The sequence below is a fragment of the Ailuropoda melanoleuca genome, chromosome 2, assembly GCF_002007445.2.
Source record: "Ailuropoda melanoleuca isolate Jingjing chromosome 2, ASM200744v2, whole genome shotgun sequence".
Lineage (NCBI taxonomy): Eukaryota > Metazoa > Chordata > Mammalia > Carnivora > Ursidae > Ailuropoda > Ailuropoda melanoleuca.
The window spans coordinates 21,762,967-21,786,312 of NC_048219.1; the positions used below are offsets into that span (position 1 = coordinate 21,762,967).

The 23,346-nt window shown below is 42.1% G+C and overlaps 1 protein-coding gene and 1 long non-coding RNA gene across 6 annotated transcripts in view; one reads left to right on the plus strand and one right to left on the minus strand.

Moving 5' to 3' along the window:
* Window positions 1–2,696: 2,696 nt before the first annotated feature.
* Window positions 2,697–6,734, minus strand: LOC109489673. Its single transcript, XR_002142733.2, has 3 exons — window positions 6,223–6,734; window positions 3,799–3,961; window positions 2,697–3,609 (listed from the first exon to the last, which is right to left on the minus strand). It is a non-coding gene; the product is annotated as an uncharacterized LOC109489673 (long non-coding RNA).
* A 13-nt stretch (window positions 6,735–6,747) lies between these two features.
* The window catches only part of NASP (nuclear autoantigenic sperm protein), a 44,654-nt gene continuing 28,055 nt past the window's right edge, over window positions 6,748–23,346 (plus strand). For 2 of the 5 annotated variants that reach the window (XM_034651607.1, XM_034651591.1), the window contains exon 1: window positions 6,748–6,926. In XM_034651607.1, coding sequence (XP_034507498.1) covers window positions 6,868–6,926 — 59 coding nt within the window. In that variant the 5' untranslated portion in view covers window positions 6,748–6,867. The remainder of the gene's footprint in view (window positions 6,927–23,346) is intronic. The other 3 variants (XM_034651585.1, XM_034651599.1, XM_034651615.1) reach the window with 3 other exon arrangements.

Genomic DNA, 23,346 nt, shown 5'->3' on the forward strand with positions numbered 1-23,346 from the left:
ATTCTTCTAAACTTAAGTCACACAAAACTAATTTTAGTTTTCCAGTGGGGCCATTGCTCTTCATTCAACAGATACTTCTTGGGTACTTATATGAGTTAGGCACAATGCCACACCCAGGAGACCAAGACACATAGGTCCCTACAGTTTAATGGAGGAGACAGACTTTAATTGCATAATTAGTTTAATTACACTTGGAAGAAGTGCTATGAAAAGTGCAGAGTGAGGAGCGTACTGATTTAATCAGCTGAGATATGAAGGATGAATAGGGATTAATTAGTTAAAAGAGGTGAGAGTGGGAATAGTCTTCCATGCAAATTGGATAGCTTATGGGGAAAGCCTTGAAACTAGAAGAAGCTACTGGAAAAACCTAAAGAAGTTTTCTGTGATAGAAACTGAAAGTGAGTGGGGGTGGAATGACATGAAATAATGCTGAAATTAGGTAGGGCCTGGTGACGGAGAGCCTAGGAAACTGAGTTAAGATTTTGCTTTTATCCCGAATGTAGCAGGAAGCCAAGGAAGAGTTTGGAGCAAGACTAACTTGGCTTGATTTGTTTCTCAGCAACACAACGCTGGTGCAGTGGAGAGAATGGATCAAATGGATAAAAAGTAGATGGAGGGGAGCATGTTGGAAGTTAGTCTTTTTCTCTGGTCCTTTCTACCTGGAACAACCCACCCCTTAGCCCATTGTGTAGTTAACACCAATTACTTAAATGTTCGGTTTAGCTGTCCCTTCCTCTGAGACATCTCTCCTGACCTCACTCTCCCCAGGTGGCTTGCTATACGACTCCATAGCTACTTGACATACTTTCGTGATCCAAGTTTCTACAGTTATGAGGTAGTTTAAGTATGTATTTGCTAGGCCCACTGTAACAGTATCACAGAATGGGCCTGCTGTAACAGTACAACAGAAATTTATTTCTCACACTTCCGGAAGCTGCAAGTCCAAGATCAAGGTATCAGCAGGATTGCTTCCTTCTGAAGTCTGAGGGAATGATTTGTTCCAGGCCTTTCTCCTTGGCTTATTTATGGCTATCTTCCTGTGCCTTTACAGTTTCTTCTCTCTGTAGGTATCTATGGCCAGATTTTTTTTTTCCTTTTGCCACGAGAAAAAACACAGAACTTTATTATTCCCGTTATAAAGGGCGGGTCTTTACAGGATGAGGGAGGGAATTCTGACAGTGGGGAAGAGGCCTCTACTTGGTGGTGATAAGCCAGTTCTGCAAGACCGTGATGACCAAGTCCCCACACAGGAACATCTTGGAGAGGCAGCAGTGCTTGTTGACAGGCTTGGACTTTTTGCCCTTGCCGCTCTTGGGGATCTCAGTCCACATCTGTTTCACATTCTCCAGCACCATGTTGCAGTTCCTGTGTCCAAATACAGCCACATTCTGAGGTACTGGGAGTTAGGACTTAAGTATATAAATTTGGAGGACACAATCCAGCCCATATCAGGAAGGAGAAGTTACCATAACATGAAATTACTAATAAACTGCTTAAAAATTATTTCTGACTTAAACATCTCACCTGGCTTAACTTTGGATTGCTCTATTGACATCTTTGTCTAATCGCTGAATAACACAGCACACATCCACGGCAAAGTGAAGTTACAAATCTTGCAAAAGATGTATTACTTGAAGCAGTGAAAGTGATGTTGGGGAACTTCATACAACATACCCAAAGCCATTGAAAAGTGAAGATCTGATAGTTAACCGAAAAAGAAAAAGATGAGGACACTAGCCTTCAAAAGAGGATGTTTGGAATATCAAAGTATTAAGGAAAGCTTTTTGGAAAACTATGAAGTTCTTAAGTATTTTTGCAAAAAGGATTCTTTATATGATTATTGTTTTGAATAAAAGGCCACAGATGCAGAATTTAAAAATGAGACTTGCCTTTTTAAGACAACATTCCAGAAGAAAAGGAAAAGAGTGCTCGCCAGCCAATGGCTAGCACCACCACATTCCAGTTTCTTACAGCAAAATTTTTTATACACAAGTACAATCTAAGACCTCTCAGAAACTGCCTTGTGGTCTGCAAGGAAGGACTGTCTCAAGTAGAAAAAATGAGACCTTGTGGCATTGTGTAGAAGAAGGAATGGGAACCTTGTAGTCAAAGGTTGGCAAACTTAAAAAAGGATGCTTGAGGGGCGCCTGGGTGGCTCAGCGGTTAAAGCGTCTGCCTTCGGCTCAGGGCGTGATCCCGGCGTTATGGGATCGAGCCCCAACGTCAGGCTCCTCTGCTATGAGCCTGCTTCTTTCTCTCCCACTCCCCCTGTTTGTGTTCCCTCTCTCGCTGGCTGTCTCTATCTCTGTTGAATAAATAAAAAAAAAAAAAATCTTTAAAAAAAAAAAATAAAAATAAAAAAGGATGCTTGAAAAAAAGGACTGATAACATGTATTTGAAAGAGGTCACAGTATTTGTTTAGGAAAATATCCATGAAAGAGCCCTGATATTTGTCCAAAGCATTAAAACACTGAAAATCTCCTTATTGGTTGAGATGTTAAATTCTAGAATGCTCATGACAAGTTCTGTTGATTTTCCTTTTTATTTTTTAAGATTTTATTTATTTATTGGAGAGAGAGAGACCACAAGTGGTGGTGGGGAGGCAGAGGGAGAAGCAGACTCTCCACTGAGCAGGGAGCCTGATGTCGGGCTTGATCCCAGGACTGAGATCATGACCTGAGCTGAAGGCAGACGCTTAACTGACTTAGCCACCCAGGTGCCCCTCAACTGCAATTATTGATTTATCTCTATTTATTTTGCAATTCTAGTAGCTGTTGCTTGATATGTGATAATATACCTAAGAGGTTTATTTCTGTCTTATACAACATTTTGAGAAGAAGCAGCTCAGATGTGGTTTGGTGGCTCCATGATGCTAGAAACCTAGGCTTCTCCTCTATTACTGCTTTGTCATTCCTGGGGCACTGCCCTGATTGACATGGTCCAAGATGCCTCACCACCAAATTTTGTGAAAGACAAGCCCCTTTCCATTAATGTGTCTATGTGGAAGTTGTACACATTGCCTCTATTCACTTTCCATTGACCAAAATGTCATCATGGAAGCACTATCTCCATGGGACAGTGATGATTTTAGTTTTTATTCTTGTGGCTTTGTACTAAAATAAATACATAAATTAAAATCAGGGTTCTGTTACTATTATAGAAAAAGGGAAAAATTCATATGGATAGACAACTGGCCGCCTGTCAGAAGGTCTCAACATTTTGTATCTAATCATTCAATCCCTTTTTTCTCAATATCCTTCTACTTTCAACTTTCACTCAGTTCAAACATCCTTTTTTGTTTTATCCTCTCCAGAAAATAGACTTTTAATCTTCTATTGCTTTGGGGGAGTAGCTTTAGAGAGTCTAACTGCTTCTTAAAATTTTTCAACATAACTCCCTTTTTTCAGCCTTATCTTCATCTTCTATTCCTAGAGGTAACTGCTGCAACCAATTCCTGAGCGTTCATGGTTTCTCTATAGTCAAGCTGGTTGCTTCTTGGCTTTCCCCATTGGGACTCTCCTTTTTTAGTCTACTTGTCCATGCCTTTTCCAGCTTTTAAAATTTTATTGCTGTTGCTTCCTCCCCCATTCTCTTTGATCTTCTTTTTACCTAAAACAACAAAACAAACAACAAATAAAAGAATCTCCTTTATTGTTATGTAGATAGGCTTCAAAAGAGAATGGATGTAAATGTGTGTGTTCAACCCACCATCTTTAACTGGAAGTCCTCCCTAAATCTTGTTAAATATAAGATCCCTGCTCCCACCCCCCATAAAGTCCCATTACCTTCATTACTTACTATGAATTATTGGTTCTTATTTTAAGTAAATACATTCTGAGTGAAATTTCTTCCAGTTCTAATTATGATTGTACTATGATCGCTTCATGCATTCATTCATCCAACAAATTCAGTTTGGACACCTAGTATGAGTCAGCCTCTATTGTATGCACTGGGGACTTAGCTGTAAACAAAACAGAAAAAGTCACATGGAACCTATACTTAGAACTGGGTGAGATTTAAAAAAAAAAAACCCAAAAAAACCTAAATAAATAACTTCAGATTTTGATGAGCACAATGGAAGAAATAAACAAAAGGAAACTAATTTTGATTGAGTGGCCTGGGAAGACCTCTTTGGGGGAAGTAACATTTAAGATGAGGTCTAAAGGATGATTAAGAGCTAATAATTTCAAACTATTGGGAGAAGGGCTTTCTAGGCAGTCAGGTAGCAAGTGCAAAGGCCCCTGGGCATGAAAAAGGGCTTGGGCATTCTGAGGAACAGAAAGATCAACACAGGAGGACGGTAAAGGGAGGGGTGCAGTATGAGATGAATTTGAGAGGTGGATTGGAGCCAGATCATGTAGGACCTGCAGGCAATGATAAAGAGCTCAAAATTTCTTCTTTTTCCCCTTAGAGAGGAGGAGGGGCGAGGGGCAGGAGGAGAGTTAGACAGATATTTTTTTTTTAAATTTTTATTTATTTATTTGATGGGAGGAGGGGCAGAGGGAGAGTGCAGGGAGTCCCAAGGAGACTCCCACACTGATTGCAGAGTCCCACCTGGAGCTCTGTCTGACCCCCTGAGATCAGGACCTGGGCCAAAAATCAAGAGTCAGATGCTCATCCAACAGCCACCCAGGCACCCCTTAATATCTATTTTATTTTATATCAAGATTTTATTTATTTATTTGACAGAGAGAGCAGAGAGTGAAAGCACAAGCAGAGGGAGCAGGAGAGGGAGAAGCAGGCTCCCCACTGAGCAGGGAGCCCTCCGCCAGTTTCGATCCCAGGACCCCAGGATCACTACCCCAGCCAAAGGCAGACGTCCAACCACTGAGCAACCAAGGCTCCCCTAATATCTATTTTAAAATCTATTTTTCATACAGCCGGTTTCCTCAAACTCAGAGAGCGTGTATTTTGTCCTTAGGCCCTAGTACAAAGCATTTCACATTCTGGTTTCTCTGTGAATATTAGTTTAACAGATGAGTGGGTCACACAAGGTACTAGACTGGATTTCTCAGGCCCTAGCCCTGGCTGCAAGGCCGCTGAAGAGATCTCCCCCTCCCCAAACCAACCCTCCAGTCACGTTATCAGACAGTGGTAGCCATTTAATGACTGCTTAACATGAGCCAGGTACAGTGCTGATTGTTGAAACAAGCATTTCCTCTAATTCTCACAATATCCTTAAGGAGTGAATACTAACATTGTCCTCATTTTACATTAATCTTAAAAGATTACATGACTTGGTTCAGGTCACCCAGTTAATAACGGGGATCCCACATCTGTTTGCCACAGGAATTGGTATTTCCAGGTCCCGCTCTATGCCTGCCAGATTTCAACTTGCCTAACCCTTTACAGACTGGCGGAAAACTCCTTTGCAGGAATATTTCCCAGGGTGTCAAAGCCTGGACAGAAATAAAATCCCTGTTCTGATCACTGTAGGGAAAGCCATGGTCGAAGGCAATGAATGATACTCCAGGTGTGAGAAAGTGCAACCGTTGCAGTCTGCCAGTTATCTTCCACTCTGCCAGTTGTAGGAAATGAGGCACACTGCTTTCCATAGCTGACTTGTCTTGCAACTTTCTGAACAAGTCACACCTTCCCTGAATCTTGGNCAACCGTTGCAGTCTGCCAGTTATCTTCCACTCTGCCAGTTGTAGGAAATGAGGCACACTGCTTTCCATAGCCGACTTGTCTTGCAACTTTCTGAACAAGTCACACCTTCCCTGAATCTTGGTTTGTATTTTTTTTTTTAAAGATTTTATTTATTTATTCGACAGAGATAGAGACAGCCAGCGAGAGAGGGAACACAAGCAGGGGGAATGGGAGAGGAAGAAGCAGGCTCATAGCGGAGGAGCCTGATGTGGGGCTCGATCCCATAACGCCGGGATCACGCCCTGAGCCGAAGGCAGACGCCCAACCGCTGTGCCACCCAGGCGCCCCTAGTTTCTATTTCTGCCGAATGGGGCTGATAATCCCGATCTCACCAAAGCATTGTTAAGATTAAATAAAACCGCCAACAGCTTTAAAGTGTCTGAGCTCAGTACTCTGGCACGCACTGGGCAGACGACAAACTGTAGCTCTGAGTGGAAGAAAAGAGCTGGGAGCACCAAACCAGCCAGATTTGGAGTCTGGGTAGGGCCTAAGAGGATGGCGTCAGCGGATTGGGCCAGCTGAAGGGGGCGGGCCCAGAGGGAGGAGCCAGCCGCATCCCGCTGCAGTACTGACTTTGAAATAAGCGCGGTAGTTTCTGCGGTAGCCAATCCTAGGATGGCATCTTCTTGCGTCAATTGTTGCTGAGGCCCAGAGCCACGAGTCTCTCACCGAAGTCAGTTCTAGCCGTTGCTGCTGTACCCGTGCTTGGTTCTTACGTGTCCATCGGTTAGGACTGAGAGGACGGGCAGAAAGTTTCGGTCATCTACCTGAGTATCAGGACCGGAAAGAGACCCTCGGCTACACGCTCCAAACATGCAGAGCAGCACTAGCTTCCCCTTATGTGGAAGCCGCTGGCCGATGCCCAGTCAGAAGTTGTAGTACCAAGATTCCAGTTCTTATGTGACTTGCTAGAGAAGCAGGAAGTTGCTTTTTTGGGGGAAAGCGGGCCAGGGAGGGAAGGTACCTCGCAGAACAAGACGACGAGGGCGGGGGTGTCCTTGGGCTGGACTGGGGCAGAGTCCTGGCCCTTTAAACTCGAGGGGGAGGATCCGGAAGTGGATGGGCGGGGCAAAGGGCTCTGGTATATAAAGGGGCCCAGCCGCGCGGGGTCTCCAATCTGCCATTTTCTGTCCCTGAATAGGTCTCTGGCGTCCCAGATTCCCTCTGTTTTCCTCACAGACTCTATTCCGCCCGCTGGTCCACCACCTCAGGGGAACGATGGCCGCAGAGTCCACAGCCACTGCCGCCATCGCTGCGGAGCTGGTTTCCGCCGACAAGTAAGCGGGACCATGGAGAGCTTGAGGCACTGGCCAGTCCACGGGGAGGGGGTGGTGGACGGGGGCTCCCCGGGAGGGACAGAAGCGTGAGAGGAAAGACTTGCCTCCCACTGAGCAGCCGTCGCAGTTCGGGGAGGCCCGGACTGTAGAAACCCACCTTTTGCAGAGAACCTCGCGCATTAGCAGTAACAGTAGTCGGCTGGCGCCCCCTGCCCCGCTTTTCGCGGCCGCCATCTTGCCGGGGGCAGCGGCGGCTGCTCCGTCGTCTGCCCCTCTTCTTCCTCCCCCGGCCCGGGGCTATCGGCGAGGAGGCGGGGCCACAGGGCTGCCGTCTGTCTTTATTCCCCTACTGTCCCCTCACTCCTGGCTCGCGTCTCCAGTAGTGTCCCCAGACAACCCGGGGAAANAAAAAAAAAAAAAAAAAAACCCTTTGCACGAGGAAGGGAGGCTGGCCCGGTGGGCTCGGGGGGGCGGGGCCTTCAGGGGGCGGGGCCACGCGCGCGAGCGTTCGCTTTCCTCCGCCGGCTCTGGAGCAGGGGGCGGGGTCCTGAGGAGGCGGGAAAACTCCATTGTTTGGGGTTGTGCGGCTCGCGGAGATTCTCCAACTTCCGCGGTGTGGCGTGGTGAAGCTTGTTTCCCACCGTCTCCTCGTCCATCTGCTCTCAGCTGTCTTCGTTCTTAGGCCTGTGGTGGAGAGCATAGTGACTCTTTAGGCTTCGGGAGTGCTGGCGAGAGACTTGGCTGCTTCGGAGGGATTTTATCGCGACGCAAAGCATCTTCACCTAGGGCTGCGTGGAACTCCGCTTACTTCTAGCAGTCTTTGGTTGCTAGGTGGATGGGCGGTAGTATGCGCGAAGTGTATTAGGAGGGCTGTTTTGAAAGCGCCATAATGCTTGTCAGACGTAAGGTATTAAACGGTGAAAGGGAACACTTAGTTAATAAGAGGAAGCAAGTGCTGTTTTCATTTAGTGGGTCTGACTTTCCCAATCATCCCTTGTTTTTTAGGGGCCCGGTTTTATTTTTTCCCTCTGCACTTTAGAAGTTAGCTTCCTCCACCATAAAGAGAAAAGCTGCTGTGAGGTTTTAGGATTGGTTTGTAGACTTACACGCTGATGATGTTGGTACATTCACAGTTACTAGAGAATTACGTACCTCTACCTGTGCTACCTACTACTTCCTGATTCTTTTCCCTGTTGGATTCACGTTGAGCAGTGGTTCACAAACCACCCTCAGGATCATGTGGGAACTCGTAGAAAATACAATTTTAGTTTCAGGCTCCGGTTACAGCCTCATTATTCATTGATTTGGTAGGACAGGGATAGCTTGAGCTTTGTGAGTCGTGTGGTATCTTTTTTCTTTTTTTTAAAGGGAGCTCCTTGTTTGAGACTGGTGCTCAGGAGATCTTTTTATGGTGCGCTAGACAGCTCTAGCAATCTATTCCACTTATAGGGATCTTTGCCCTCTCAACCCTTAATAAAAGTATTAAGGGTTTGGTTTGGTTTTGAGATAAAATTATGCAACGAATATGGATTGCACATTATCAGATTTTATCTGTGTATAGCTAAAGTTAAGTTAGTGGTGAACTAGTCTCCAGCTTCCTGGCAGGTCATATGTTGAGAAAGTAGTCATGTGCCTCCAGGAAGGAAAATAAACCATTAAGTTCCTCCTACCATAAGTTGCAAACTAAAACCGAGCAATTGTATCTATTAAGTGCTTTTTGGAATGTTTTTACTTGATTCACATGAGTTTGTTATGAAGTAGTTATCTTCCTTCTATAGGTAAGAAAAATCAAGATTAGAGTGGTGAAATAATTTGCAAATTCATAAGTGGCACAGTCTGGGTTAAACCCCAGTATTTCATTTTTATACTTTCTATTACCCATGAAAAAGCTTACTTTGAGAGTAAATTACGTGAAAACCTAATTAGCTTGAGGGAACGGTAAAGGTGGCATTTCTCAGTAAAGTAAGGTAGTGGGGTATTCAGAGGTAAAGTGTCTAAGGTGTTTTAGGGGGAGGACAAAGAAAGTGACTTGTTTAGGGGCTCCTGGGTGGCTCAGTCATTTACGCATCTGCCTTTGGCTCAGGCCCTGGGATGGAGCCCTGTATCGGGCTGCCTGCTCCGAGGGGAGCCTACTTCTCCCTCTGCAGGTACTCTATCAAATAAATAAATCAAATCTTAAAAAAAAAAAAAAAAGAAAATGACTTGTTTAGGGTGCCTGGGTGGCTCCGTTGGTTAAGTGTCTGCCTTCCGGTCAGGTCATGATCCCAGGGTTCTGGGATTGAGTCTCCCTCTGGTTCCCTGCTCAGTGGGGAGTTTGCTTCTCCCTCGCCCGCTGCCCCTCCCCCACCGCTCATGCTCTCTCGCTCACTCTCTCTTGCTTTCAAATAATAAAAAAATGACTTGTTTAGATTTTCATCTGATGCACTTTATAATTTTAATATAACCACTGAAAGAATAAAAACGTGTATAACTTTAAAACCAGTAGGGAGAAAAAATGGAATGAGAAACCTCAGTTGAGTTTGATACCAACTTCGTTGCTTAAGTAGAGTGATGTTGGACCACAATTTTGTCAGCTGTAAAAAGCTTCCATTTGTCCTCTCTTCCCTCATGCCATTTAAACATTACTAAATGTAATCAGTGACTTAAGTGTTAAATCAGTCTTTGTCCTTATTACCTTTCTAACTAGTTTTTAATCTCTTTATATTACAAAAGATAAAGAATATAGCAGTGTGGAAGGAGTAAAGAAAGCTCATGAAGGAGTCTTATGTAATGCACTGAATTTTGGCTTAGCTGTTGTCTAATTCCTGCGCTGCTTATTTGTTGCTTGAGAAGAGAGTTGTCAAAATAAAAATAAGTGGTTTAACTCAATAATCTTAAAGTTCTGGGTTTGTCATTTCTATTTCCACAAGTGGTTTGTTTCCTCTATGTTGGTGTAGGGGTTATGTTAGTGCTTAGTATTTTGCTGTTTAAAATAAGATTAATAACTTCTTGTGAGTTAGCTCCATGGATTTAAAATGAATTAATGTTATAATTATTTGTGTGAAATTTTAGCCATAATACCTGAGTACCTATTTTTCAGTGAGGTGGAGGAGTTAAGTTATAAGTTAGGTATTAGCTCAAGTGTGTAAGTGGGAAAAGAGTCCCTCTGGTGGATCTGGGGGGGACAAAAAACTATTAGAAGATTGCTTTAGATGAATTTTTAAAAAATATTTGACAGCAGAAGAGCACAAGCAAAGGGAGTGGCAGAGGGAGAGGGAGAAGTCGAGCAGGGAGCCAATGTGGGGCTTGATCCCAGGACCCTGGGATCATGGCCTCAGGTGAAGACAGTTGCTCAACCAACTGAGCCACCCAGGTTCCCCTAGATGAATTGTTATTTGGTAATCTCAAGGTGCTTTTTTGGGGTCAGGGCAAAAAAAAAATGGAATAAATGTGTTGAAATTATTTCTCAATAAGGAGAGTATGACCTTGTACTTTTTTTTTTTTTTTAAGATTTTATTTATTTGAGAGAGAGAGAGTGTGCCCATGAGCGGGGAGAAGGAGTGGGAGAAGCAGACTGCTGATGGGGAGCCTGACGGGGCTCCATCCCAGGACCCTGAGAGCGTGACTGTAGTGAATAATAAATGAAATCTTTAAAAAAAATTTTTTAAGAACTATCTAAAATTTAAAAAGCAGGGGTCTACAATCAATTAAATACTTCTGAATAATCAAGACCTAACTTCCAGGGGCGCCTGGGTGGCTCAGTCGTTAAGCATTTGCCTTCAGCTCAGGGCGTGATCCCAGAGTCCTGGGATCGAGCCCGGCATTGGGCTGCATGCTTTGCTGGGAGCCTGCTTCTTCCTCTCCCACTCCCCCTGCTTGTGTTCCCTCTCTTGCTGGCTGTCTCTCTCTGTCAAATACATAAATAAAATCTTAAAAAAAAAAAAAAAAAGACCTAACTTCCAGAGCGCCTGGGTGGGTCAGTCGATTGAGTGGCTGACTCTTGATTTTGGCTCAGGTCATGATCTTGGGGTTCTGGGATCGAGCCCTACATCAGGCTCCCCACTCAGTGGGGAGTGTTCTTCAGAATCGCTCTCTCCATCTCCCTCTGTCTGCCCCCCACCACCACTCACTCTCTCACTGCATCTGTAAAAACAAAAGTTTAAAGTTTAATGTAGTCTTTTCTATTTTCGCTTTTGTTGTCTCTGCTTTTGGTGTCCTATCCAAGACCAAATCCAATGTCATAGAGCTTTTATCTTATGCTTTCTTTCAGGAATTTTAGTTCAGGCCTTATATTTAGGTGTTTAATCCATTTTCAGCCCAGTTTTGTATATGGTGTAAGATAAGGTCCAAATTCATTCTTCTGCATCATCATATCCAGTTTTCCCAACACCATTTGTTGAAGACTGTCCTTTCCTCATGAAGTGGTCTTGGCATCCTTGTCAAAGGTCATCTGACCCCGTGTGAGGATTTACTTCAGGGCTTTCTACTCTGTTAATTGGTCTATTTGCCTGTCTTTATGCCAGTTACCACACTTTTCATTACTGTAGCTTTGTAATGTTTTGAAATCAGGAAGGAGGCCCTCCAACTTTGCTCTTTTTTAAAACTGCTTTGGCTTTTTGGGATCCCTTGAGATTATCCTTATAAATTGTAGGATGAAATTTTCTATTTTTGCAAAAAATGCCATTGAAATTTTGATATTCATTGTGTTGAATCTCTAAATCTCTTTGGTAGTATGGACATCTTTTTTTTTTTTTTTTTAAGATTTTTGTTTTATTTGTCAGAGCGAGAGCACAAGCAGGGGGAGCAGCAGGCAGAGGGTGAAGGAGGCTCCCCACTGAGCAAGAAGCCCTCCTCGGGACTTGATCCCAGGACCCTGGGATCATGACCTGAGCACAGAAGGCAGACGGTTAACCAACTGAGCCACCCAGGCATNGGGGTTAAACCATCCAGCCCCCCACACCTTTCTTAAACTTTTTTTTTTTTTTTTTTTTTTTTTAAGATTTTTTTTTTTTACCTGAGGGGCACCTGGGTGGCTCAGTCAGTAGAGGATACAACTCTTGATCTCAGGGTTTTAAGTTCGAGCCCCATGTTGCGTATAGAGATTACATAAAAATAAAACCTTAAACAAAACTTGGCAGAATTCATTTATTAGTTTTTTTTTTTTTTAAGATTTTATTTATTTATTTGACAGAGATAGAGACAGCCAGCGAGAGAGGGAACACAAGCAGGGGGAGTGGGAAAGGAAGAAGCAGGTTCATAGCGAAGGAGCCTGATGTGGGGCTCGATCCCATAACGCCGGGATCACGCCCTGAGCTGAAGGCAGACGCTTAACAGCTGTGCCACTCAGGCGCCCCTCATTTATTAGTTCTGACAGTTTTTTGTGTAATTTTTAGGGTGGACCTTATTTAAAAAAAATTTTTAAGATTTACTTATTTGAGGGGCGCCTGGGTGGCACAGCGGTTAAGCGTCTGCCTTCGGCTCAGGGCGTGATCCCGGCGTTGTGGGATCGAGCCCCACATCAGGCTCTTCCTCTTTGAGCCTGCTTCTTCCTCTCCCATTCCCCCTGCTTGTTCCCTCTCTCGCTGGCTGTCTCTATCTCTGTTGAATAAAGAAATTAAAAAAAAAAAAAGATTTACTTATTTGAGGGAGAGACAGACAGAAAGAGGGCATGCCTGCAGGGGGAGGGGCAGTAGGAGAGGGAGAGGTAAGCAGACTCCCCACTAAGTGCAGAATCGCATGCAGTGCTCATCTCAGGAACCTGAGATCGTGACCTGAGCCGAAAACAAGAGTCAGATGCACAATCAAGCCACCAAGGTGCCCCCACCACTCACTCTCTCACTGCATTTTATTTTATTTATTTTTATTTATTTTATTTTTAAAGTTTTTAATTCCAAAAAAATAATAAAAATAAAAAATTTAATTCCATTATAGTTAATACACAGTGTTGTATTAGTTTCAGGTGTGTACTACAGTGATTCAACAATTCTATACATTGCTCAGTGCTCATCATGGTAAACGTCCTTTTTTCTTTTTTTGTTTAAGTAGGCTCCAGGCCCAGCATGGGGCTTGAATTCACAGCCCCAAGACCGAGTCCCATGGTCTACAACTGAGGCAGCCAGGTGCCCATGATAACTGTACTTTTAATCCTCTTCATCTATTTCACCCATCAACCCACACCTACCTTCCCTCTGGTACTGTTAATTTGTTCTCTATAGTTAAAGAGTCTGTGTTTTGGTTTGCACTTCTCTTTAATTGTTTTGCTTCTTAAATTGAGTGGACCTCATTCTTTAAAGTGGTAAGTGAAGAATTTCTGAACATGTATATAATTAGCATTATCAAGGTTAATGGGATGTGATGATGAGTTAATTGTCTTAGAGTACAAGGTCAGGGGTGCCTGGGTGGCCCAGTCAGTTAATTGTCTGATTAATTAAAAAAAAAAAGATGTTCAGGGATGCCTGGGTGGCTCAGTTGGTTAACCGTCTGCCTTCTGTGCTCAGGTCATGATCCCAGGCTCCTGGGATCAAGTCCTGAGGAGGGCTTCTTGCTCAGTGGGGAGCCTCCTTCACCCTCTGCCTGCTGCTCCCCCTGCTTCTGCTCTCTCACTCTGACAAAAAATAAATAAAACAAAATAGAAATAGAAATGACAAACCCAGAACTTTAAGATTATTGAGTTAAACCACTTATTTTTATTTTATTTATTGAACAGGAAGAGAGAGAGCACAAGCAGGGGAAGTGGCAGGCAGAGGGAGAGGGAGAAGCAGATTCCTGCTGAGCAGGGAGCCCCACACGGGGCTTGATCCCAGGACCCTGGGATCATAACCTGAGCCAAAGGCAGACGCTTAACTGACTGAGCCACCCAGGCACCACTAGACTGTTTGTTGTTTTTAAGAATAATTCTTTAAGGTAAAAGTACAAGGCAAGTCATTAAATTTAAAACAAAAATCACCTGCCTGTTTTTCAGTATATTTTATTGAAGTATAACATACTACAAAACGCACAAATGGAAAACGTACAGCTAAGTGAGTTTTCACAGGGGAAAATTAGAAACAAAACGCTATGGAACCCAGAAACCTCCCTTTTAATTACATTACTCCCTTCAAAGATAGCTCTTCTGACTTATAATGGATTAGTTTTGTCAGTTTTTGAACTTTATATGATTGGAATTATACTGTAAGTAGTAATGTGTGGTTGCTTATACTCAACATTATGAGAATTATCCACATTACATATTTTAGTGATTTCTTTGTGCTGTATAGTGCTTCACTGTATGAATATACCATACTGCATCCATTCTATCATAGGTGGACATTACTTTATCCATTCTGTCATAGGTGGACATTGAGCTAACATTTATTTTTGTAAGGGTCACTTAAAACTTTGTAGGGAGGGTGATAGATGATGATTAATATGATTAGGTGTCTGGAAAACTGTGTTGTTTCTGGTTGCCACAGTGGGCCTTGTTTTTCCTGTATCTCGTGGTGGCTGTAGTGGGGGGGATTCTACAAGTTAACTAAGATTCATTGCTTTTTTTTTTTTTTTTAAGATTTTATTTATTCATTTGACACAGAGAGAGCACAAGCAAGGGGAGCTGCAGGCAGGAGGAGAGGGGGAAGCAGGCTCCCGCTGAGCAGGGAGCTGGATGCGGGGCTTGATCCCAGGCTCCTGGGATCATGGCCTGAGCTGAAGGCAGATACTTAACTAAGACTGAGCCACTCACGTGCCCCTGAAATTCGTTCTTTTTTTTTTTTTTTTTAAAGATTTTATTTATTTATTTGACAGAGACAGCTGGAGAGAGAGGGGAACACAAGCAGAGGGAGTAGGAGAGGAAGAAGCAGGCTCCTAGTGGAGGAGCCTGATGTGGGGCTCAATCCTCTAATGCCGGATCATGCCCTGAGCCGAAGGCAGACGCTCAACAACTGAGCCACCCAGGTGCCCCTGAAATTCGTTATAGGAAAATTTTGTGAAGCAGTTTTCTTGTCTCCCGGGTTATAAGTGTATTTCCCCTATATTTACTGAACATTTGTTTTAGTTACTAGAGATACCATACTTAAGGAGACAGAGGAGGTCCCTCTTCCCAGATGAAGTTTCCTCTGCTGGGTTATAGACTGTAAATACGTAGATTAGAGAATGTTAGTGATAAAATGTTGTCCAGATGCTTACCTTAATTTACCCATTTTAAGGTGAAAGTAACTAGGTGATTAATTTAGATTGCATGGTCAGGGATTGCCTCAATGACATATGAATGGCAAGGGACCAGCTATGTGAAGATTCTAGCATGGAAACTTTATTCATAGAAGTAAGGATAGCAGAAAATAATGGTGCACATGCAAACAGGTAGGTAGTTTTGCTGTGGTGAAGGAAGACTTGTCTGATTGTTTCTGTTCTGTGAAGTGTGAGGCAAGGTCTGCTTAGAAGTAAGGGGGAGTGTTGTAGTAGGGTGTAGGAGATTTGAAGAAGAAATAGTCATTTTGGAGACAGGGAAAAAATAATCATGAAAAAAAATTCTGCAGAATGTATGGTAGGATTGCCAGTGTTGTCCCTGTTTTATGTTTGTGGCAAGAATTTAAAGTGAGTCCATTCATTGCTCTTGTATGTTTTCTTAGGATGTTCATTCAGCTGCTTGGCTGTAGCAGATACAATAAGTGGTTAGAGGGTTGAGACCTCTTAGGGAACTTAAGGATTTTCAGAAGAAAACTCTGAGTATAGAATACTTTCTTCATAGAGGGTTTATTTTTTTTTTATATAAAGATTTTATTTATTTATTTGACAGAGAGTGGCAGCCAGCAAGAGAAGGAACACAAGCAGGGGGAGTAGGAGAGGAAGAAGCAGCCTCCCAGAGGAGGAGCCTGATGTGGGAATCGATCCCACGGTCTGGGATCACGCCCTGGGCCGAAGGCCGACGCTTAACGACTGAGCCACCCAGGCGCCCCATAGAGGGTTTATGTTAAAAAATATCGTGAAGATAATAATTGGAGATTTGCTTCCCACCCACCCTCCGTATCTAGTTGTCCGGCAGCAACTACCTATTTGGTCTCTTGGTGCTTCCTCTTTTTTCCCCTCAGATAGCAGTCTCCTCTGCATTTAAACATCCTAAAATGGGTGCATTTAAAAACCATTTCTCCATCATATATCTCTGTTTAGCTACTGTTTTTGCTTCTTTCACTTCATAGTCAAACTTCTTTAGAGAACGATATGCCTTCCTAGATCCCCTTTTCTTCCCTTCTGTTTGCTTAACCATTTAGCAAATGTATTTAATATATATTTAATGTGTTAGGTTTTAGAGATACAAAGATGAATTCAGTCTCAGTTTTTGGTCATCAGATACATAATCTAATAGGGCACACATTTGTTTAGCTCGTATCAATCTGGCTTCTTTCCCTTCATGCCATCTAAACAAAATTGCTAGAAGTAATCATTGATTGTATGCTAAATTAGTTCTTACTCTTAGTTTTCTAATTCTTAACCTTTTTCCTGCATCTGATACAATCACTCCCTCCTAATTTTGTTTTCCTTTGCTCTTACCTCCATTTCTTCCTATCTGTTTGTTAGTAATTGCTATCAATTCATTATATGTCAAACATTGAATGAAGTGCTTTGTGAACTTTGTTTAATTTTCTTTTTAAAGATTTTCTTTATTTGACACAGAAAGAGAGAGAGAGACAGTGAGAGGGAACAAAGCAGGGGGAGTGGGAGAGGGAGAACCAGGCTTCCCGCTGAGCAGGGAGCCCAATGTGGGGCCCAGTCCCAGGACCCTGAGCCAAAGGCAGACGCTTAATGACTGAGCCGCCCAGACACCCCTCTTGTTTGATTTTTGAAACAAATCCTGTGAGATAGATTCTATTAATTATGGTTGGTGAAACTGAGGCACCTCACAAAGGGCAAAGTCACTTGCCCTAATGCTACCCTAGTGATTTAGGATTGGTCACTTATTTTAACAATACTGATTAGGTGCCAGGACTTAAGCTTGGTGCTAGGATACAGCTAGAATAAAATAGATGTGATTTTTTTTCCTTAGAGCTTAATCTTGGGTAATACAGAAAGTCAATAGGCAATTGAAGTATAGTATGAAATGGGGTGGTGTCATATATGTTACCAAATCGCCTGTGTAATTTAGTTATTTCTCTGTAAAATAGGAGCGTTGCCATCTGCCACAAGGTTTGTGAGAGGATTAAATGAAAATGAATAGGTACTGCATGTGTTATGTTTGGCAGTCAGATGTTTGCTTTGAATTCCCTTTTGAATGTTAACCATTTAGTTTTTCATAAGCACCTCAGACTCAATACCTAAGTCCCCCAGTTTCCACCTTATTTTGGTTGGATAGCACTCAAGTTTCCCAACCCCAGAAATAAAAATTATGGACTCTTTCCTTTTCTAGTTTTCAAACAGTCACCAATATTCAGTAGTGTGGTATTCTATAACAGGGCTTAGAAATGTTAAGTCTACAGGGCCAAGTAGGAATAAGTGAAGTGATAGGGACTGTAGAAAATTCTCCTCCCTTAAAGTGAGTGGTCACTATTTAACTTCAGCTGATTGTGTGAGAAGGTGGCGCCATATTGGCAGGTATCTGATTTTTTAAAAATATTTTAATTATTTTTTTGAATAGAAAATACATTCCTGATTTTAAATCCAGAATGTTGGTTATATAGTGAGATGTCCCTCTACCCCTTACTTCCTGGTCATTTTTCTTCTCAGAGTGAACCACTGTTAGGAATGTATTATGTATCCCTCAGTGACAACCTTATGCATACGTATAGAAGCAAACAGTATGTAGTTACTAATTCTACATTGTTGTATAAATGGTAGCCTACTTGACACATTTCTGAGCATTTAGCAATATATCTTGGAGACCATTGCTTATCAGGGTACAGTTTCCTTAATTTTTTTTATGGCTGCCTGGTATTCTAGTCTGTGGCTATCTCCACAAATTCCCTACTGATAGATATGTGAGTTGTTTCCAGGATTGTGTTTTTATAAATAGTGCTACAGTGAATAACCTTGTAAATAAACGATGGATGTATCCGGAGGGTAAATTTCTTTCTTTCTTTTTTTTTTACTTAAAAAATCTTAATTCCAGTATAATTAACATACAGTTTTCTATTAGTTTCAGGTAACAGTGTAGTGATTCAACAATTCTGTACATTACTCAGTGCTTATCACGATTAGTGTACTTACTCTTAATCCCCTTCATCTGTTTTACCCATCCTCCCACCCACCTCCCCTCTGGTAACCAGTTTGTTCTCTAAGTTAAGAGTCTGGTTTTTTGTCTCTTTTTCCTTTGTTCATTTATTTTGTTTCTTAAATTCCACATATGAGTGGAATATGGTATTTTTTTCTGATTTATTTCAGTTAGCATTTAACATGTTCTCCAAGTAATTTCAGGTTGAAGTTTGAGAACCACTGCTTTAATCCATCTCTTCTTCAGGCTATACAAGTACTACCTTAGTTCAGGCCCCTTTTACTTGTCTAGGCCACAAACAGTGGAAGTAAATTTATCACTGGTGAATGCTTTACAATGTTATATATTTTTAAGGTATTTTTAAAAAAAGATCCTGGCCCATGTGCATGGACCGGTGTGGCTGTGTCTCGGGCACTGCAGGGAAGCAGCACACTGCAGTGTCCTGTCACCATTCAGTTTGTGCCAATGGGCTGAGTGTTAAGAGCAAACCTGTACAGGGAAGAAAAAAAATTTATTTATTTGAGAGAGAGGGAGAGAGAGCGCGCGCGTGTGAGAGAGAGCACGCAGGCGTGAGAGCTGGAGGGAGAGGAAGAGGAAGAGAGAATCTGAAGCAGAGCCTGACACTGGGCCTGAACATGACCTGAGCTGAAACCAAGAGTTGGCCGCTTATCCGACTGAGCCACTCAGGCGCCCCTACAATGTTATTTTTACAATGTTTTTATGGATTTTTTTTTTTTGTTTCTAATTTTATCTGCTTCAAAATATCTTTCATACTGCAGTTAAGAGTATATAAAAATAAATTTGATCATGTTAACACCTTCAGTGACTCACTTCAGAATAAAAATTTAAAGCCTTGGGTGGCATTAAAACAAAATAATCTGGCTCCTGTATACCCATCCAGCCTTGCTCCTTTGTTACATCTTCTGATGGAAAGTGGGACAAGGAAAGTTAGAAGGATAAAGTCCAGTTCTTGGAATTTACATTACAGTTTAAGGATGTGTTCTCCAAATTAGGGAAGAATTAAGCTTTAATGATACAGAGATGGACAGTATGGCAGGNAGATCTTTTTTTTTTTTTAAGATTTTATTTATTTATTCGACAGAGAAAGAGACAGCCAGAGAGAGAGGGAACACAAGCAGGGGGAGTGAGAGAGGAAGAAGCAGGCTCATAGCCCAGGAGCCTGACGTGGGGCTCGATCCCATAACGCCGGGATCACGCCCTGAGCCGAAGGCAGACGCTTAACCGCTGTGCCACCCAGGCGCCCCTAAACATTAGGATTTTTATTTTTTTAAGTTTTTATTTGTTTATTTGACAGAGTGCACAGCAGGGGGAGTGGCAGGCAGAGGGAGAGGGAGAAGCGGGCTTTCCCCTGAGCTTGATGTAGGGCTCGATCCCAGGACCCTGGGATCATGACCTGAGCCAAAGGCAGACACTTAACTGACTCAGCCACCTAGGCATCCCTGAAGATTAAGATTTTTTAAAATGAGATATAATTGACAGTAGTTTCAGGTGTGCAACATAATGATCCAGTATTTGTATATATACTGCTAAATGATTGCCACAATAAGTCTGGATATGACTTTTTTCCCAGTTTAAACTAGCTCTTACAAAATGGACAATGTGTTTAAAAGATTCCTGCTTAGAAATGGTGAATTGAAGGTGATAATGCAAGCATAAACAAATAGCAAGAAAATAGCAGAATTGACACGTTTATAGCTTGTACTCCCAGCTCTAACAGACACATTAGGAGGTTAAAAACAATGGCTGTCAATAGTAAACCCACTAGCAGATAATCTGAAAATAAACAATCTGTTCAAGATAAAGTTGGTTTTTGTTTTTTGTTTTTAAAGTAATAAGCTCTGTGCCCAGCATGGGGCTTGAACTTATCATCTGGAGATCAGGAGTTGTATGCTCTGCCACCTGAGCCAGCCAGGTGCCCTAAGATAAAGTTGATATTTTAACAGAAAGTAACTGCTTTTCAAAAGAAACCTGCTATGGAGAAAGCTTTTTTAAAAACCAGTTATTTAGAAATGTTTCCGGTGATTTTATTGCTAAAATATTTATATGTTAATAACTTTGGGAATGCTTGTTTTTGCTTCTAAAATCTATAAAACACCTATAATTCGATTCACTTTTCAGTTTGTAGTAAAAAGAAATGTGCAGCTGTCCACCAGAATGTATACACAGCAATGTTCACATCAGCTGTCATAATTGCTAAAAACTAGAAATGATCCAAATGTTCATTACAGTTCAAAAAACCAGATTAAAAAAATAAAAGAATTGGGGCGCCTGGGTGGCACAGCGGTTAAGCATCTGCCTTCGGCTCAGGGCGTGATCCCGGCATTGTGGGATCGAGCCCCACATCAGGCTCCTCTGCTATGAGCCTGCTTCTTCCTCTCCCACTCCCCCTGCTTGTGTTCCCTCTCTTGCTGGCTGTCTCTATCTCTGTCGAATAAATAAATAAAATCTTTAAAAAAAAAATAAAAGAATGTTACACATTTGCCCCCATTTACCATTGTCAATGCTTTTTATTTATGTAGATCCAAATTTCTACCTGGTATTACTTTCTTTGTGCCAAGATTTCCTTTTTTAAAAAGTTTTTTTTTATTAAAGAACTCATTTATTGTTTTGTCAGAGCACAAGTAGGGAAACGGGGGAGCAGCAGGCAGAGGGAGAAGCAGGGAGCCCGATGTGGGACTTGATCCTAGGTCCCTGCGGTCATGACCTGAGCCTAAGGCAGATCCTTAGCTGAGCCAGCCAGGTGTTTCTCTTTGTCTAGATTTCCTTTAACATTTTTTCTCATAATTGCCTATTGGTGGCGAACCCTCTCTTTAATAGGAAGGAAGAGGATTTATTTCTTATAATTGAAGCTTTAACTTCATCAGCTTTAGAATAGGTTGATAATTCTTTCAGTATTTTAAAAATACTGCTTTACTGTCTTCTGACTTGCATTGTTTATAATGAGGTTGGCTATCATTGTTATATTAGTTACTATGATTATATAAGTATCTATTTTTCNGCTTTACTGTCTTCTGACTTGCATTGTTTATAATGAGGTTGGCTATCATTGTTATATTAGTTACTATGATTATATAAGTATCTGTTTTTCCTTTNAGTATCTATTTTTCCTTTGCCTGATTTTATATATATATATATTTTCTTTTTTAAAGTAGGCTTCATGCCCAACATGGGGCTTGAACTCACCACCCTGAGATCAAGAGTCAGATGCTCTGGTCACTGCTCACTGAGCCAGCCAGGCACCCCTGTGGTTTTTTATCTATCATTGGTTTTCAGCAACTTGACATTAAATACTTTGGTGTGTTTCTCTTCATGTTTCTTTTGCTTGGGATTTCTTGATTTTTGGATCTGTGGCTTTATGCTTCTCATCAAAATTGGCAAGTTTTCTGCCATTGTTCGTTTTTAAAATTTATTGTTTATTGTTTCTATGGTGTGTTTTTGCCATCATTTCATTTTTTTAAAAAAAATTTTATTTATTTGGGGGGGAGAGCACGAGCAGGCAGGAGGAGAGGGAGAAGCAGATTGCGCACTGAGCAGGAAGCCCGATGCAGGGCTCGATCCCAGGATTCTGGGATAATGACCTGAGCCAAAGGCAGACACTTAACAGACTGACAGACTGAGCCACCCAGTCTCGCCCCTCGTTTTTTTTTTTTTAAGATTTTATTTATTTATTTGAGAGAGAGCATGTGAGCATGAGCAGGGAGAGAGGGAGAAGCAGACTCTCCACCAAGCAGGGAGCCCAACATGGGGCCAGACCCCAGGACCTTGGGACCACAACTCCAGCCCAGATGTTTAACCAGCTGAGCCACCCCAGTGCCTGCCTCTGCTATCATTTCTTTAAATATTTTCTTCTATTCCTTTAAATACTTCCTTTCCCACCTCTCTCCCTGCAGGGACTTCAGTCCACATGTATGTTAGTCTGCTTAGTGTTTCATACTCATGAAGTTCTATTTTAAAAAAAAAACTTATTTTAGAGAGAGAGGAGGGGAATGGCAGAGGGAAAGGGAGAACCTCAAGCAGACTCCACGCTGTGTGGAGCCCGAGGCGGGGCTCAGTCTCATGACCCTGAGATCATGACCTGAGTTGGAATCAAGAGTCCATTGCTTTACTGACAGAGCCATCCAGGCACCCTGAAGTTCAGTTTGTTTTTTTTTCTTTTTTTTAAAGATTTTGTTTATTTATTTGAGAGGAGAGAGGGAGAGAAAGAACGAGCCAGGGGAGGGGCAGAGAAGCAGGCTCCACGCTGATCAGGGAGCCTGTTGTTGGGACTTGATCCCAGGACTCAGGGTTCATGACCTGTGTGGAAGGCAGACACTTAACCGACTGAGCCACCCAGGCACCCTCTATTTTTGTTTTTATCTCATTTGTTTCCCTTCTCTCAGATCAATGTCCTGTGCTACTAGCTGTTCAGTGTTTGAAAACTGATGTTTCATGCTCCTGTTCATATTCTTGGCCTTTTTTTTTTTTTTTTTTTTTTAGCTGTTTGAGGTGGGAGGGTGAATCTGGTACCTGTTAACTTCCGTCATGGCTAATAGTGAAAGTTACATAGTATAACCCCTCATCTATGTGGGGTATAAAACATTTTGTGTATTTTTGTTGCCACTGGAGTGCCTCAGTATTTGTAGCATGTATATACAGCATTTACGTGTGTTTTTAGTGCTTATTCTATTTGGACATTTGTGTTACTCCCACATTGCATGGTCCGTAGACTAGTATTGGTGATCTGTAAACTAACATTGGTTGTGAACTGTTTGTTACTGGTCTACAAAGAGGTAAGTATAAAAATTTAGAGTAAGCATTATTTAATAAAAATTCATCTGATGGGGTACCTGGCTGGCTCCATTGGTAGAGTGTGTGACTCTTGTTCTTGGGTTTGTGAGTTCGAGGCCCATGTTGGGTGTAAGGATTACTTAAAAAAAAAAACAAAACAAAACAGCAAGGCGTGATTGTTTAAAAAAAAAAAAAACATCTGTTGTACACCAGAAATAAAAAATCTGGTCCTTCAACCACAGGTAATTTGAGAAGCTTGTGTTAGAATCTGGCCAAGGTAAACCCTTAGTGAAGCTATTTGAACATAACTGGCTATGACAGAAATCGTTTTTAATAAGGATCCAAGGCCATCATTCCAGATTTTTGGGCAGTTTATTTGCTTTCTTACCTGCAGCTAGAAGTACTGCCTTTTAAACTGTGCCTCATCCCTATGGCTTTAGATATGAAGTCTCTTTATTTTCAGCCGAGTTTTTCCCC